Source organism: Rhipicephalus microplus, chromosome 6, assembly GCF_043290135.1.
Source record: "Rhipicephalus microplus isolate Deutch F79 chromosome 6, USDA_Rmic, whole genome shotgun sequence".
Taxonomy (NCBI): domain Eukaryota; kingdom Metazoa; phylum Arthropoda; class Arachnida; order Ixodida; family Ixodidae; genus Rhipicephalus; species Rhipicephalus microplus.
The window spans coordinates 80,991,434-81,005,699 of NC_134705.1; the positions used below are offsets into that span (position 1 = coordinate 80,991,434).

At 45.4% G+C, this 14,266-nt stretch overlaps 1 protein-coding gene across 2 annotated transcripts in view; it reads left to right on the forward strand.

The window, feature by feature from the left end:
* Positions 1-14,266, forward strand: part of LOC119167565 (putative 4-coumarate--CoA ligase 2) — a 119,893-nt gene that overhangs the window by 34,014 nt on the left and 71,613 nt on the right. For both annotated transcript variants that reach the window (XM_037419070.2, XM_075866115.1), the window contains exons 6-7: positions 9,302-9,470; positions 11,564-11,839. In XM_037419070.2, coding sequence (XP_037274967.2) covers positions 9,302-9,470; positions 11,564-11,839 — 445 coding nt within the window. The remainder of the gene's footprint in view (positions 1-9,301; positions 9,471-11,563; positions 11,840-14,266) is intronic.

A 14,266-nucleotide genomic window follows, 5' to 3' on the forward strand; every position in this document is an offset into this window, starting at 1 on the left:
CCCAATAATTCATGCCGACCTTGTTTAAAGTCACGCTGTCTTGTATGTAAGGCAATGCGAGAAACACACAAAGCAACTAGCACGAAATCGAAGTTTTTAATTAACATACGAGGAAACCTAACATGTGATTCCTTTAATGCGGCATACGTACTCGAATGCAACGCGTGTGGTATGCAGTACATCGGACAAACAGAAACACCATTTAGGATTCGTTTCAATAATCACAGAGCCGATGTGAAATCAGCCCCAAGTCTACCTCTATCAAAACATCTCAATCTTCCTGACCATGCGTTCGACAAACTATCAGTAACGCTCTTAGAGGCGGGATTTAAACCAAATTGAGAACGTGAACAACGAGATTCATACCTTATCCACCGATTTCACGCTCTAGATAGAAGAATAAATGAGAATCGTGGTACACTTGCAGCAATAATGCATAAGAAAACAATAACGGCAATAATGCAAATAATAACTGAGTTCTCGGCACTGTAGCTGCGAAGGGCACTGGACAACTCAAAACAATTCCAAGTGTAACTACTCTTCCTAAGTAGAGCTGTCGCCTGTTTTCTGTTTTTTTTTTACTACCCAATCAATTGTGCCATGCATGACATGCCCAACAGCAACCCTTTGCACAGCCAGGAGGCCCCCACTGCACGCGTAATCCAGAAGCGAGCAACGAATTCGCATTGCGCCCACTTACCAGCATATGCCGCAATACGGAGCACTCCTCTTTCTACGACGAAATGTTGATGGGGTGACGAGTAGTTAAAGGCTTAAAACTTCCTAAAATGCCCACTTACCAGCCTCTCCCGCAGTACGCAGCACCCCTTTTTCTACGACGAAATAGCCCCGTGTACATGGACGCGACAGGGCGGGCTGAGTTGAGTGGCGGGTTCAGCTTACCTCGACGCGCCCGAGTTTATATGAACTCGCACGGACGAGTTGAGGTGAGCGGTGATCGCAGCGATGCTTTGCGTCGAGGCGAGCCGAAAGCCCGTCTTCCGGTACCGGTTTCCGCTCCTCCAAGCCTGCGCTCTCGCCGCTGTGGGCTGCGGTTGTTTACGCAGTTGTCGCTCCGCCACCGCGATGGCTGTCTTGGTATTTTTTCTCAGTTTGCACCAGCTGTAGTTTATGGTTGTGTTGGTGTCTTGGCTAACACTGCACAACGCGATGGCAGCAGTGGTTCTGTAAGCGCAGGAAAATTACTGGCAGTAAGCGCAGGAAAATGGAGCACGAATCAACAAGCCGGCTTTGGTGCATTTAGGAGGCTGCCGAGGAACCCTCGGTGCAGTGAACTGCGCTTACGGTCCGCCGTTGACAGCTTTGGGGGCAGCTCAATATAAATAATATTTTCTCGCGTAAAACAAAGATTCGTATTAAACTTCTCTGGAAAAGTTGGAAAGCTGTAAATATTTCTGACTTTGGTCAAGAACACTGCATTGCTTCCCCGCAAAGCACATTAACATACACTAGTGGTGAATGCGTTTTAACAAGGAAATGTGGTTCTTTTCTACCGACTGGATTCGTTTTACCGTGCTGCGTATAATATTTCACTTTTTCGAAGTTTCGTCGCAACCTAACTGCCACCATATTTAAGAAATTGAAATTTTCTTTAGAAAATTGGTTCCAAAAATTAATAGTGTAGTAAAGTGACCAACCATTACTTTTTATAGTGTAATCGTAGATGGTCTAGCGTACTGTCTGGGATATTTGGCGTGAAACGACCCTCATCTCCTTCAAAACCCGAACACTAAACCCGAAAAAACGCTCGAAATGCCTAAGTCCATTCAGGGATTCATGAAACACGAATTAAAAAGAGCGAAACCAACCCTGGACTACGCTTTTCCTCTGGAGGAAATTACATGTATTGGTAAAGGCACTTTTTTGTGATAAAGTCAATTTACACCACTTGCAAAAAAACCAAAACAAAACTTACGAAGAATAAAATATCCGAAAGTATTTGCTTTTTCATAGTCGAACCTGGCTGTGAAGAACGCAAAATAAATCCAAGCGGAGTTGGAATGCTGCGCATTAGTAGTCAATTCTGTGAATTTATGCAAATGTATTCTGATGGCAAGGTGACCAGAAACTTTATTAAAGCGTTCATGTGCACGTATTTGAGATTTCTGGCGCACAAGCCGATTTCCTGATTTCCTGCTACGGGCAGAGCAAAATAGCCGGCCGTGAGAACGATAACCAACAAGCTCTCGTAGGACGTGCCAAGCAAGATTTAAACGTAAAAGTGATCTGCATTTACTGCATAACAGAACGATGTCCTCGTTCTTTTATGCGTGCTATCGAGCAAATCACTCATTTTTTTCTCGTTGACTAAAGCTAGCAACGTCGTTATTTCATCATCTGTCCACATGGTGCGTGAAGCCCGCGTGGATGTCATCATGCCTAGCGCGCGCGTACCGGCCGACAGAGAAAGAGCAACATCGGAGTGATGGGGACAGGGGAAGCGGAGACCGCGACGGGCGGGAGAGGTCACGAGCCGTCAACTCAGCGCGACCGGTTATACATGCCTTTCTGAGCGTGGCGAGTTCGGTGAACCTACCCCCTGTCTCCGGGTCGACGGGACTCGCCGCGACGACTCTCCGCCCCGACGCGTCCGCTTATACATGGGGAGGGCGAGTCCGGAAAACCTGTTTATTTCGACTCAACGCACCCTCGTCGGGTCAATGTAAACGGGCCTAATGTTGACAGGGCGCCGAGTAGTTAAAGGCTTAGAACTTTCTCAAATGCCCGCTTACCAGCCTGTGCCGCAATACGTGGCACTCATCTTTCTGCGACAAAATGTTGACGGGGCTCCGAGTAGTTAAATGCTTACAACTTCCTAAAAAAGCTCTTCTTTGCCCCATACCGAACCGCCAGTTCCAGGAGGCACCGTCTGGTCGAGAAGAATGCGTTAGTGAAAGAAAGCATACACAGACCGTTGACATTAGAAAGGTGAAGGGGTGAAAGGGCAGAGAGATGAAGGGGGATGTGGAAGAAGGAGTGGAAGGGGGGCGCCCGAGGGGAGTCCACCTTATATTCCTTTTCTCGTGTTTTCTTTTTTTTCTTTTTTTCTGTCTTTTTCTTCTTTCCTTTTCCTCTGATTTGAGATTGTATAAAGCTGAGCACCAACAAACTGTACCTTTAATTCTGATGAAGGCCATACTCTAGGCCGAAACATCGAAAAAAAACACGTTGCGACCGCTCACGGAGGATCTGCTGGAATATATATATATATATATATATATATATATATATATATATATATATATATATGGTGGGGTTAAATTCAATGGATGGTAGAAAAACAGGTCGACAAACGTGCGAAAACACAAGTTTTACGGACGTTTCGGCAGGTGGGCCTGCCTTCGTCGGAATGAATTCATTCACTCCGACGAAGGCAGGCCCACCTCCTGAAACGTTAGTAACACTTGTGTTTTCGCACGTTTGTCGACCTCTTCCTCTACCATATATATATATATATATATATATATATATATATATATATATATATATAGTGTTTGTCATGTACTTGATGGCGCAGTGGGCAAATTTGGCGGATGGCTCACAGTATAGCTATGAAACCCTCCAGCGCTTCGTTCCGCTCGTCTTCATTTACTTTGTGAATATGCTGTGATTTTTTCCTTTCTTCAAGAGTAACACATTCATTGTTTGGCGTCCAAATGTTGCAAGCGTTTGAGATCACGACCTACCTCCATGGCATGATTTGCAGAATTCATCCGTTATCGGCCCTTGCATTCCCGTTCGCAATTTAGCAAGGCTTGGAAGGCTGTTCAATCATCAGTGCGCAGTGGCCGCCGGCATTCGGCCTCTCTGCCCTGGTTTTGTGTCGGGACGGCACCATCGTCCTGACGAATGCAATCTTTTTCGCGTTTTTCTTATTGACGCTCTTCTAGAGTTATCCGTGGCATACTCACGTAGAAGGTTCCAAGGAGAAACTGATGCGGGCGTGTTCCGAGCCACTGCTGCGACGAGATTGACGACGTCGCTCACAACGCAGCCAATGGCGCGCATGCTTAGATATGGCACTGAGAATAGGTTAGCAAATGTAGATATTGACAGGTTAACCAATGTAGATCACTCGCGACACAACAGCTGGATGGTATTTCGTTTCTCATTGCTATATACTGCTTGCGCTGTTGAAATTCGGACGTCTCAAGTGGGAAGTCTACAATATTAGTAGCCTATGGGGCACGTCACAGTGGTATAATGCGGCAAGTTAAGACCCCTGGGATTTTTTTATTGTGCAGCGAAGTGTGAACGCACGAACGAGTATTCTTGTATTCAACTGAAATGGAGTCGTCTGATTCAATAATGAAGTCTCCTTCTAGAACCCAGTAACGTACCAGCCTGTAGCTGGCAAGCGAAGGTCGCTGCTAAAAATTAGATTTTAGTGCTGATATTTGCTACGTCAGTATAAACACGCTTTTTAAATTTTTCTGTTTCATTAGGATGCGACTTCGCTGAACGTTATTGCTTTGATACACACTGGTCTGCTCAAGCCTCGCCTAAGTTTATCGGTACACCCGGAAATTTTTTTCTTTATTCAGTTTGTCTATGGAACGTCAACATACTAGTACATAGGCACGCGTGCAGCCCCAGAAAATTGCCCCCTTGCCGAAGCATTGTAAGTCGATGCTTTTATACCTAGATTATTATCTTAAGGCAACCAACTATTCAGCTGCACTCATTGTGCTGTGAGTTTTGATGCACGGAATATAGGTTCTCTGTACAAACAATACTACAAGCACCGACCCCGGACTATTGAGCTAGTAGCAGTCTAGAAGAAGTGCCCCTGCAGCAGAAACCTTTAGAAGGTGAAAGAACAACCACAAGCATAGCAGCCGCTTCACCTGCTGCACATGTGATGAAGCAGCCCAGAGCTTACCTAGCTTTCAGTGGGTCACAATGTCGTTTGGAAACGTTCTAGAAAATTTGGAGAAAATGACAATGCTCATGAACTTCAGCGCAGAGAGCAACTAGTACCAAAATTATATCTAGGGACTCTTTTTGCTCGCGGCTTGTCCTACGGCGGTGGCCAGCAAGTACACTAGTGTTGCCAGTGTGTAGACTTCTGAGGTCGTGCTCAAGGTAGTCTCTCCAGCGATTCCAGCAATATTCCCTGGATAGCGCGCCATCACTCATGTCGTTGGTTTTCGATGGCCCGCGCACTGCCTGCCTGGAGGTGGCCTCGAAAAAAAGGGAGGTGAAAAAGTGGCATCGTAACTTTATCTCTCCCAGGAGATCACCTCAACAACGCCAGTTGAGGGAAGTATAGTAAACTAGAGAAAGAAATGTGGAAGAGAGAGGAAAAGACTGGATTTCAGTGGTGTTTTTTTGCCCGTGTGTGGACGTGCGCAGTCTCCGAGCCTAGAGGAGAAGAAAAAAACATTATCGGGCAGGCCAGCAGAGTGAGCGTCGTTTCGTAGGCACAGCAACACGTGGCGAACAACCAGCGGGATTGTTACGCACGCCTGTTGATATTCTCTAAAGCCCCCTCACCTGCCTAATCTCAACCTCGTTGAAGAACGCCTGATAGCTTGACATCTGTCATTCGAAAAGGTTAGGGATTTAACTCACGGCAGCGGCCAGTATGGCATAAAGGGGCAAGTGCTTAACGTGCCAATCGGAGTGATCAACAGTACATTGCCGGCCATGAAACGTGCCCAACAACGCTGCTTCGACGTACACATTATGTGCCGCCTCGTTAACAGGCCTACCTACAGAAATGGTCTCGCAAGAACCTTCCCATGCACCTATGAGAAAGCTCCTCTAATATCATTCACTTTGTGGATATGGGGGTGATTTTCACCAGAAGATTCAGCTAGGACATAGCTTGATGATTGCGAATTGAGCCTGACTACGTGAGAACTGTGTCGTACAATTCGTGAAAGTATAATATTTCTGATGGAGCAGCACCAACCAATGAGTTCTTACAGGTTACAAACTGGCACCCTTCAGTTCAACGTTGCATCCCGACGCAGAATTTGAAATGTTTGCAGCTTCGTTGTACCCTCCGCCACTCATGAGAACTTAAAAAAAAGAAGAAGGTGTTTGATGAGAAGAAGGAGGAGATGTCAGCCTTGAAAGCGGGTTTTTGGCCTGCTACTCCACACGGGGGTAAGGGTAAAAGGGAAATAAAGAGGAGGGTATGATGAGGGGCGATTGTGGTATAGCACAGTGAATCACTGCACGCTATGTCTCATTCGGTGTAGTACACGCACAAAAGTCGCTACATTATCCGATTCTCTAAAGGCGGGAATCTCAACGTGTCTTGCTTAGAAATGCGAGCAGGCCCTTTAAACTGCGTTGAGCGTGATCCACACGTTCCCAAGCACCCAAAAGTTTCTCCTCCGAAAAGCGTCGGCAGTCTAGGTCATCGGTGAGGCACTTAAGCGATTGTCTTTCAACTGCGTATAAAGGGCACACACACAGGATGTGATTAATAGTTTCTGGCGTGTTACACAAGTTACAGTTATAATTTTGCTCTTGTACTATTATGCATAACCCTTTCGGCCCTGGTGTCGTCAATGAACGACACCACATAGAACTTTTCTAAAACCTTGAAAACGTAGTTAAACCCACTCAGTCTTGCAGAGGTATTTCTTTAACTATCCAACTATCCACAATGCGATCTACACCACCGCTGTTTCATTTTTCCGGAGCATGGAGCAGTAAAAAAGCAGAATCTTGACCGAGGTCGTTGGTGACGACGACGTGGGCAAGCAGAGGCGGAAAGGCGGCACTTTCGGGTTGAAGTCCTGAAGTTGTTTTAGGAGCTTCAAACTTTTAAATACTGCATTTTTTTATATTTTGTGCACTCTAGGACACTGCAGCAACAAATAGTTATAGCGACCTTTGTCATTTTTTGACTATAAGCCCGTGATAAGCTAATTTACGCCAAGGTTGTAAATTGGTAAATACTTACACTACTGACTAAATTTTTCGTTTATGGTCTTCTCAGACCTTCATAATTAGTAATATACGTAATAAGAATGTGTCTGACACAAATAAAATTACAGAGCTGAAAGAAATAAGTATTGTCGCGTGTATGCAACACCCATCCACAGTCTATGAAGTAGCATTTCTTGCTCTTTCTTAAGTCGGAACAGAAGGCGAAAAACACGACAAGAGTCGTACAGAAAAGAAATATAGAAATTGCTATAATCTGTTGGCATAAAGTATTGCAGAATGTATGAACTGGACTACAACAAAACACATGCTGCAGTAACGGCTCAAAAAGGTTTAATTCGAATAACTGTTCATATGACGAAACATTTTAAATTGTGTGAAAGCCCGGTACATTATTTTTGCACTGACAATTGTTGTTTACACTAGGAAGCAACCATTGAAGATGTCTTGCTTTGTAAACAAAAAGGAATTCATCATAACTTTCTAGCTCACACCCTATTAACACCACACATTTGTTCATCACTAGTATTTGGTTATGAACCTATATAGTGGATGCTCACAGTTGTATTTACTTTTAAAGACGATAGTTTTTCTTGGGGACCTTCGACGCAAAAATTTTGGTCTGTCTGTTTGTCTGTCTTTCTCTTTATACACTTGTCTTTTTGTTCACACTGACCGGTACCCTAAACGGCAACAAAGTGACCAAACATTACTCCCAATCGGCTGACCACATCCTCAGCGCCGACCAATATTGCTCAAGGTTCAGCGTTCACACTTGTGCAATTGTCTATTAAAACGCAGTTATTGCGCATATCTGAGGCACTATAACAGCACGTCATTAATATGTATGTGTATTTTTCACTACAAAAGGCATACATAAGTAAATTTAGAATCGCAGTCTTTATAACGCTGCGCTGGCCATGCAACGCTTGCACGAAACGGCAAGTGTTTCCCACGCTTTGCTAAGATGACATGGTGGTGGCATCTACCCGTCGCCTTGCCTTCTATACCTTATCACCTCAGTGATGGGCGCGCACGGCGCGCACCCCGTTTTTCAGGATAACTGCCAAATAGCGCTCATGTCTCACGTGTGACGTGACTTGATGCGCTGGTTCGCCTACGCTGTATGCTCGAGGCACTCTAACGCAGCGCCTTCAAAATACCATTCACCAATTTTCTTGCGCATAACATCAAATAAACGTTTTGTTCACTCTGTTTAAACGCAAGACTATCGTTTTTTGACTGCATTTGTGGTGTAACATGCAGATACGGGGCCATTTTTTTAGCAAGATAATATAAGCCCGACATTGTGAAAGTACAGCATTTTCCAATTGTGCATAAAATTACATTGAGTTGAAGAGATGAGTAGTTATCATGACGCCGTCTTTGTTTTTCATGTTCCCTGATTCTTCTCAGCCGCGACTCATCTTGACTTACACTGCTTGATCGTCAGAATTGTGCAGGCCTTGTCGAGTACACCTTAGGGTGGCATATATTGTTATTAAAACACTCAAAATTGTTTGAGTCAAGCGCGCAGTAAGATCTATTCAACGTGCTTGCTTTCCATCCTAATTACCGATTAATCACACCCATGAACACTTGAGCTCAAAGTTGACAAAAAAATTTAACATTACAATTTGTACAGCAGGTGAAATATTCTGGAAAGTACAAGCAAAATAATTATTAACCACATGAGGACGATAAAAACAGCGTGAAATATCCGTAGCTGTCTCAGCAGCTACGATCAGACATGGGGAAGTTTTCAATAAAGTGTCGGGAGTTTTGTTTACGCAATTCATAGATTGCGCATTTATTCAATAAGGAATGCGCTGCTGTGTTACCTACACTGTTACAATAATCTTTACTAAAACTTACATTGTATGCAAACCTCAGTTCACATGTTGTTTTGCGCTGATTTTCAATGGCGTAGAAGTAGACAGTGTTTCTAAGGATCAATGTAATTGTTCAGTAACAGTTTGTAGGGATATGAAAAAAAATGGCATTACCTATTAACAACACTAAGGAAGTCATAAGCAACGCTTTGTTCTTTGACGTGACATCAATTACATTAACTGGGCGTTGTTAGTCCACTGATTTTTCCTAAAGCTTTCTGAGCCGTAACCTTCATTGTGCTGCACTACCTGTGGGACAGGACAGGTTTGACTAAGCGACGATGTTGTGTGATGATGATTTGACATGACGACGTTCTTGACGTCACTTATACGGAAAACTTCTGGAAGGAAGTCACGCCATTGTTCTATCTAAGCAATAAGTCTTTAAGGGGCCTCCTGTGGTGGAAGTTATTGAACACTATAAACCTTCATAGACTGCCGCACCATTGATTGTGGGCCATCATTTCTATCTATCGTTTCAGAACCCTTGTGAGTTATCTGCCTGAAGACGTTCTCCTTGCCTGGTATCCCATAACCTATGCGCCTGGTTTCATTTTCGTTGCTGTAGCTGCCGCTATTGCAGTCACAAGCGTCGTAGTTCAGCCCGGATTGGCATTCGACCAATTCGTGTATTACGTCAAGAAGTACAACGTAAGTTTTCTTACCTGTACGTCCCTTTCAACAAAGAGACTCTACACACGTACGTGAGCTGGAAATTTAATAAAGCGAGTAGCACTTAATAAGAGAAGAGTGTCGACGTATTTTTGGACTTCATCCAGCACCATCATAATTTGAGGAGTTAGGAAAAAGAATACATGGGAAATCAGTAGAAGCAAGCAACTTTGCAAAATAATGATAAGCTTGGAAAGCGTTAATGGTCTTTTAGGCTGCATGTACGGCTTATTATATGTCAATGCATTCTGAGGTGTTTGCGTCAACGAAATTAGGCAGAGAACCTAACAGAAGAACAAGGTGCTGTATGTTCAAGACGCAATGACTTAGCATTGCACTCACGAGTGAATCATGAATCCACCGTCAGGAATTGCGTTGGCGTGGTAAGCGGTGGTGGCAAGTACTGACGACGGCGCGACCCATGCACGAGAAAGAGATGGCGGTGTCATTAGCCGCTCAAGTAACGCTAGTTGACTGTGAAGGGATACTGGACTTCACAGCAGCGACTGACATACCCATGCGAGTGGACCCTTTGAAAATTATTGGCGCGAGATTAGTCCGGTCATCGTCCTGACATCCCGGCACCTAAATTGCTCCAAACTCTATATTCTACGTCTCGCAGTAGAGAGCCCGCTTGTGTTTTCGAATTTTAGCTTACCGACGGAAGGCGTATCCAGTGCGAAAGAATAACGTTGATGCGCAATCGCAACAATATACCCTTTCTCCCAAAGTGCACCCGCCACACTTCGGAGACACTAAATTTTGCGTCTTCCAAACAAAGTGTTCATCTTTAATTTAGGCGTGTACAAAGCAAAACCGTGCTGTATAGAGTGTATGCGGCTTCCATTGGGGAGGAAGGGAAAGAAGGAAGACAGTGAAAGCAGGTACATTAACAAGTGTGACAAAACCGGAAAGCTACCGTGAACGTGTGAAAATTAAAAGAACAGGACAGAGAAAAAGGGGGAGCAGACAAACTCACAACTTCATAGGGAAGAGCGACAGTCTCGTGTGGTATGTGGCATAATTATGAGTCTAGAGCTGCTCGTGCTAGTATGTTGTTATAAGGAGTTTTAACCATGACTTAGCAGCTCTACTTCTGGACCACTCTACGGGATGACTTTGAAAGGCAGTTATGAAGGACATCGGTCTGTTGACCACCCGAGTAGGAGCAACGGCGAGTGGTTTTTACTTGTTCAGCGAAGGAAGATAGTCGCCGAGATGTTCTGTAGCCTTCTCGGTACTGGAAGCCCCTTAAGGAGCGTTGTCGGCTATCTCTATATGAAAAAAAAATTACTGTGTAAGGGACTGCCAGCCGAAATTGGCGTAGCAGAGTTGCCTATTTTAGGCGGAGCCGAGTTGCTATTTTAAACCGTCGGATCACTACGAAGTGGGGCTGCTGATAGTTGTGGCTATTTGATGTATTTCGTGTGGAGCACACAATAACCTTTGCGATCATTAGCAGCGTGTCAACTGCATCTCACCTTCGACAAGATACAGGAACTCTCTTGTCGCTTTGCGAAATTAGCCAAACAGCTTAATTGGGATGGCCACTGGCAATCACGCTGCAGTGACTCGCCAACTATTTGAATTTCACTTCATGTTTTTTGCAGAGTATCAGTGTGGGATTCTATTAGCACTGATTATGGTAACAGCAAGCTGCCTCATCTGTTCTATGCTTTCCGGTTATATTTTTGTCACTGGTGCTGTTGCAAGTTTGCTGAGTGTAACGAAATAAAGTATTACCATTCATTTATTTTGTTTTTTAACACAGTGAACGGCATCATTACTGAGTACTCCAGTGTACAGTCACCACAATTTTTTGCGCATTAGTATTCGTGTATTCAATTTCAAGAAAAATGACATTTTTGACGTAAAAAGCAGTCGCTTCGAACTCTAGAAGGTAAACAAACATAATAGGCATAAGAATTAGCGATGTACATACGTGGATCTCAAAACAACGGAAGTACTTTGTTGTCTGACTTGACACTACCTTCTTAGTACGTCACTCACTCCAAATATTTTGTACTAAATTTTGGGCACTAGAAAGTTACTGTTTGACTACTCGTTTCCAGGTGACAACGTTGTCGCTTCCTCCGGTACAAATGCACAATTATTTAGCCGGCATGGTACGGACCGGAACGAAGCTTTCCTCCATTACGACAATCAACATGGGCGGCTGTGTTCTGACCGATACGTTTGCCAAAAGGATAGTGGCTACCTTCGATGGCGTCCGCTCTTTGCGGAACCACTATGGCATGTCTGAATCCTGTGGCGTCCTGTGCTCAACAATAAATGATGGAATGGTCTCAGGAAGCGTTGGCTTTGCGGCACCAATGGTTGAGCTCAAGGTGAGAATGCTTCTAACATGTCAATAGAGCATACGTTTTCTCTTCGAATAAACTTAACTGCATGAAAAGACCTCGGCTTTAAGCATTCAGTGCGAGGCGTATTTGCAAAGAAATGCAAAGTGTACTTTCGCAACTGCTAGTACTACACTGTAGTGTAGACGTCGAATGATGTCCACTCTAAGTAAGGCAAAAGTACCCGAAGAAGGAGCAACAGAGCCCAACAGGCGCGCCCGATGAACAGATAGACCGTTGAGGCGCAACCACAGAGGGAAGCGTGCGGCGCGAAACCATTTAGTCTGTACTGGGATGAACTGCCCGGGCATTGTAGGCAGCGCGAAATGCGTTGCCAAGGTGTCCAACCCTCCTTCTCCACAGAACACATGCCCTTCTCCTCCTCTGCTGGCTCAGTCTTTCCCCGTATTTTGCCGGCGGTGGTTGCGTAGCGTCACGCTCCGAGTGCTCGGCCACTGCCACCTGGATTCGACGATCTAAGAATTACGACGTGGTGCTTGTGTGTACGCCTGGATGAGCGTAGGCTGCTGCTTTAGCGTTTCGCTGCCCTGATGAAGTCTGGAGCAAGCCTCGAGAGGTCACCACGCCACGATGTATATCTCTGGCTTCAAGATAGTCACGACCAACACATGACAGCAGCAGATGGGATGGCCAATATGGCGGCCAAGAAGAACAGGCCTATCGGATATATACTTCAGTCCGACTCAGGGCCGAAAACAGCGCTGGATTCTAAGGCAAGTAGGTTATCATTCTTTATTCTACTCTACTGTCGCGTGTGCGATACGGATTGCGCTTGGCGGCAACGGGCTTGGTCGTGTTGTATATCGCACCCACGAAATGCGTCGGGAAGGTCAGCTTCGGCGTGTTCAGTTCACCTGCGTTTTGCAACCACCTGGAAATTGGCCGCCATTGCCGTCGGCCTCCCGTATGCTCGCTCATCGAGTGCTCGCCTGTCTTCGCCACCGTGAAGAGGTCCGTGCTGATGATATTGGGCTAAGACTTCGTCGCTGTGTTGGCAGTCGTTGAAAACACGTTGCGGGTTATCGAAAAGAGCTTGGTGGTAGTATGTCGTGCGCTGTAAGTGCACTAGCACGGGCTGGCCGGGCTTTCGCTAGCGTCGGAACTCACTGAAAGTTGGTCGCCAATGCTGTTGGCTTTCCCACCAGTCGGTTGCAAGCAGCTCGGAGCCGTCCGCTGGCCGCGGTGGCAGACTCGTGTTTGTGCGCTGCACTCGCTCGAGTTTGTGTAAAAGGGCCGCATTACCATCGATTTCTTCGGCGCTAGCTCCAAACCAGCTCGGCGCTGTTCGTGGCGGCGGTCAAACTTCCTGTTCGAAGTTCGCTGGCGGCAGACACTCCGCGTTCAGTGCCGTGTTTGGTCTCGCGTTCGCTTGCTCGAGCTGAACGACGTCACTCGCTTAGGACTCGCAAACTTGTTAGCGGCACGGCGGTTCGTGGAGTATTGACTGCGGCCGCCGCTCCTGAGCTGTTGCGCTACGGAGATCGAAATGAGTCTTCGACGATGTGTGACATCACAGTGAAATTATTAGCATGTCTTATCTCACATATGTTTTCATTTCACCTTGCACGTATTTCTCATTTGCATTCGTATTCATCCTTTGTCACGTGTGACTCACTATTTTACATACGGATTGTGCAGCCGTGGGCACACACCGTGCTGAAGACTGTGCGCTGGCGTGTGCGATGCCCGTCATCCATTTCTTTCGTCAGAGCAGCTTCAGAAGGACTGTGCGAGATGTGAAGGTAATGTTTTTTGTGTGTCAAATTTTAATGCTTCTTTTTATATTAACGTTTACGTACTTCTCATATGCGTGCATCGTCATCTTCTGTGACGTGTGTCTAACCATTTTTACTATACTACTGTATGTGCATCCGTGGAACACAACAGGAAGGAGGCTGCGTGCGCTGGCGTCTGCAATGCATGTCATCTATCGTTTCCGTCGGAGGAGCTCCCCAAGGAGTGAACAAGATTTGAAAACGAGACTGGACTTGTGCACTTCACCATTAATTCACTAACAAGAATGGGGAAATTTCATGTGTATGTAGAAAAATAAAAGATTTCGATGTCCGACTTTTGTCTTTCGTTGTCGCCGTGACTGTAAAAGCAGTTACATATAGGTGGCTAACTACTTTTTCGAGTGTTCTTTTCTGCGGAATTTGTTGCTCACTACGCAGAAAACAGGCGAAAAGGGATAAGGCCTGGCGGAAAATAAACAAAAAACAATGTTTGAACTGGGGACAAACAATTAATCCGATTGGAGTATATGAGTGGATCAACCGTTTGTCCGGGAAGGTGCAACTGTGAGGACTAACGGTTGCCCGGTAAGGTGTAAATGTGGGGATTGACAGTTGCTCAATAAGGTGCAAATGTGAGGACTGAATTCTAGTCTTTTGG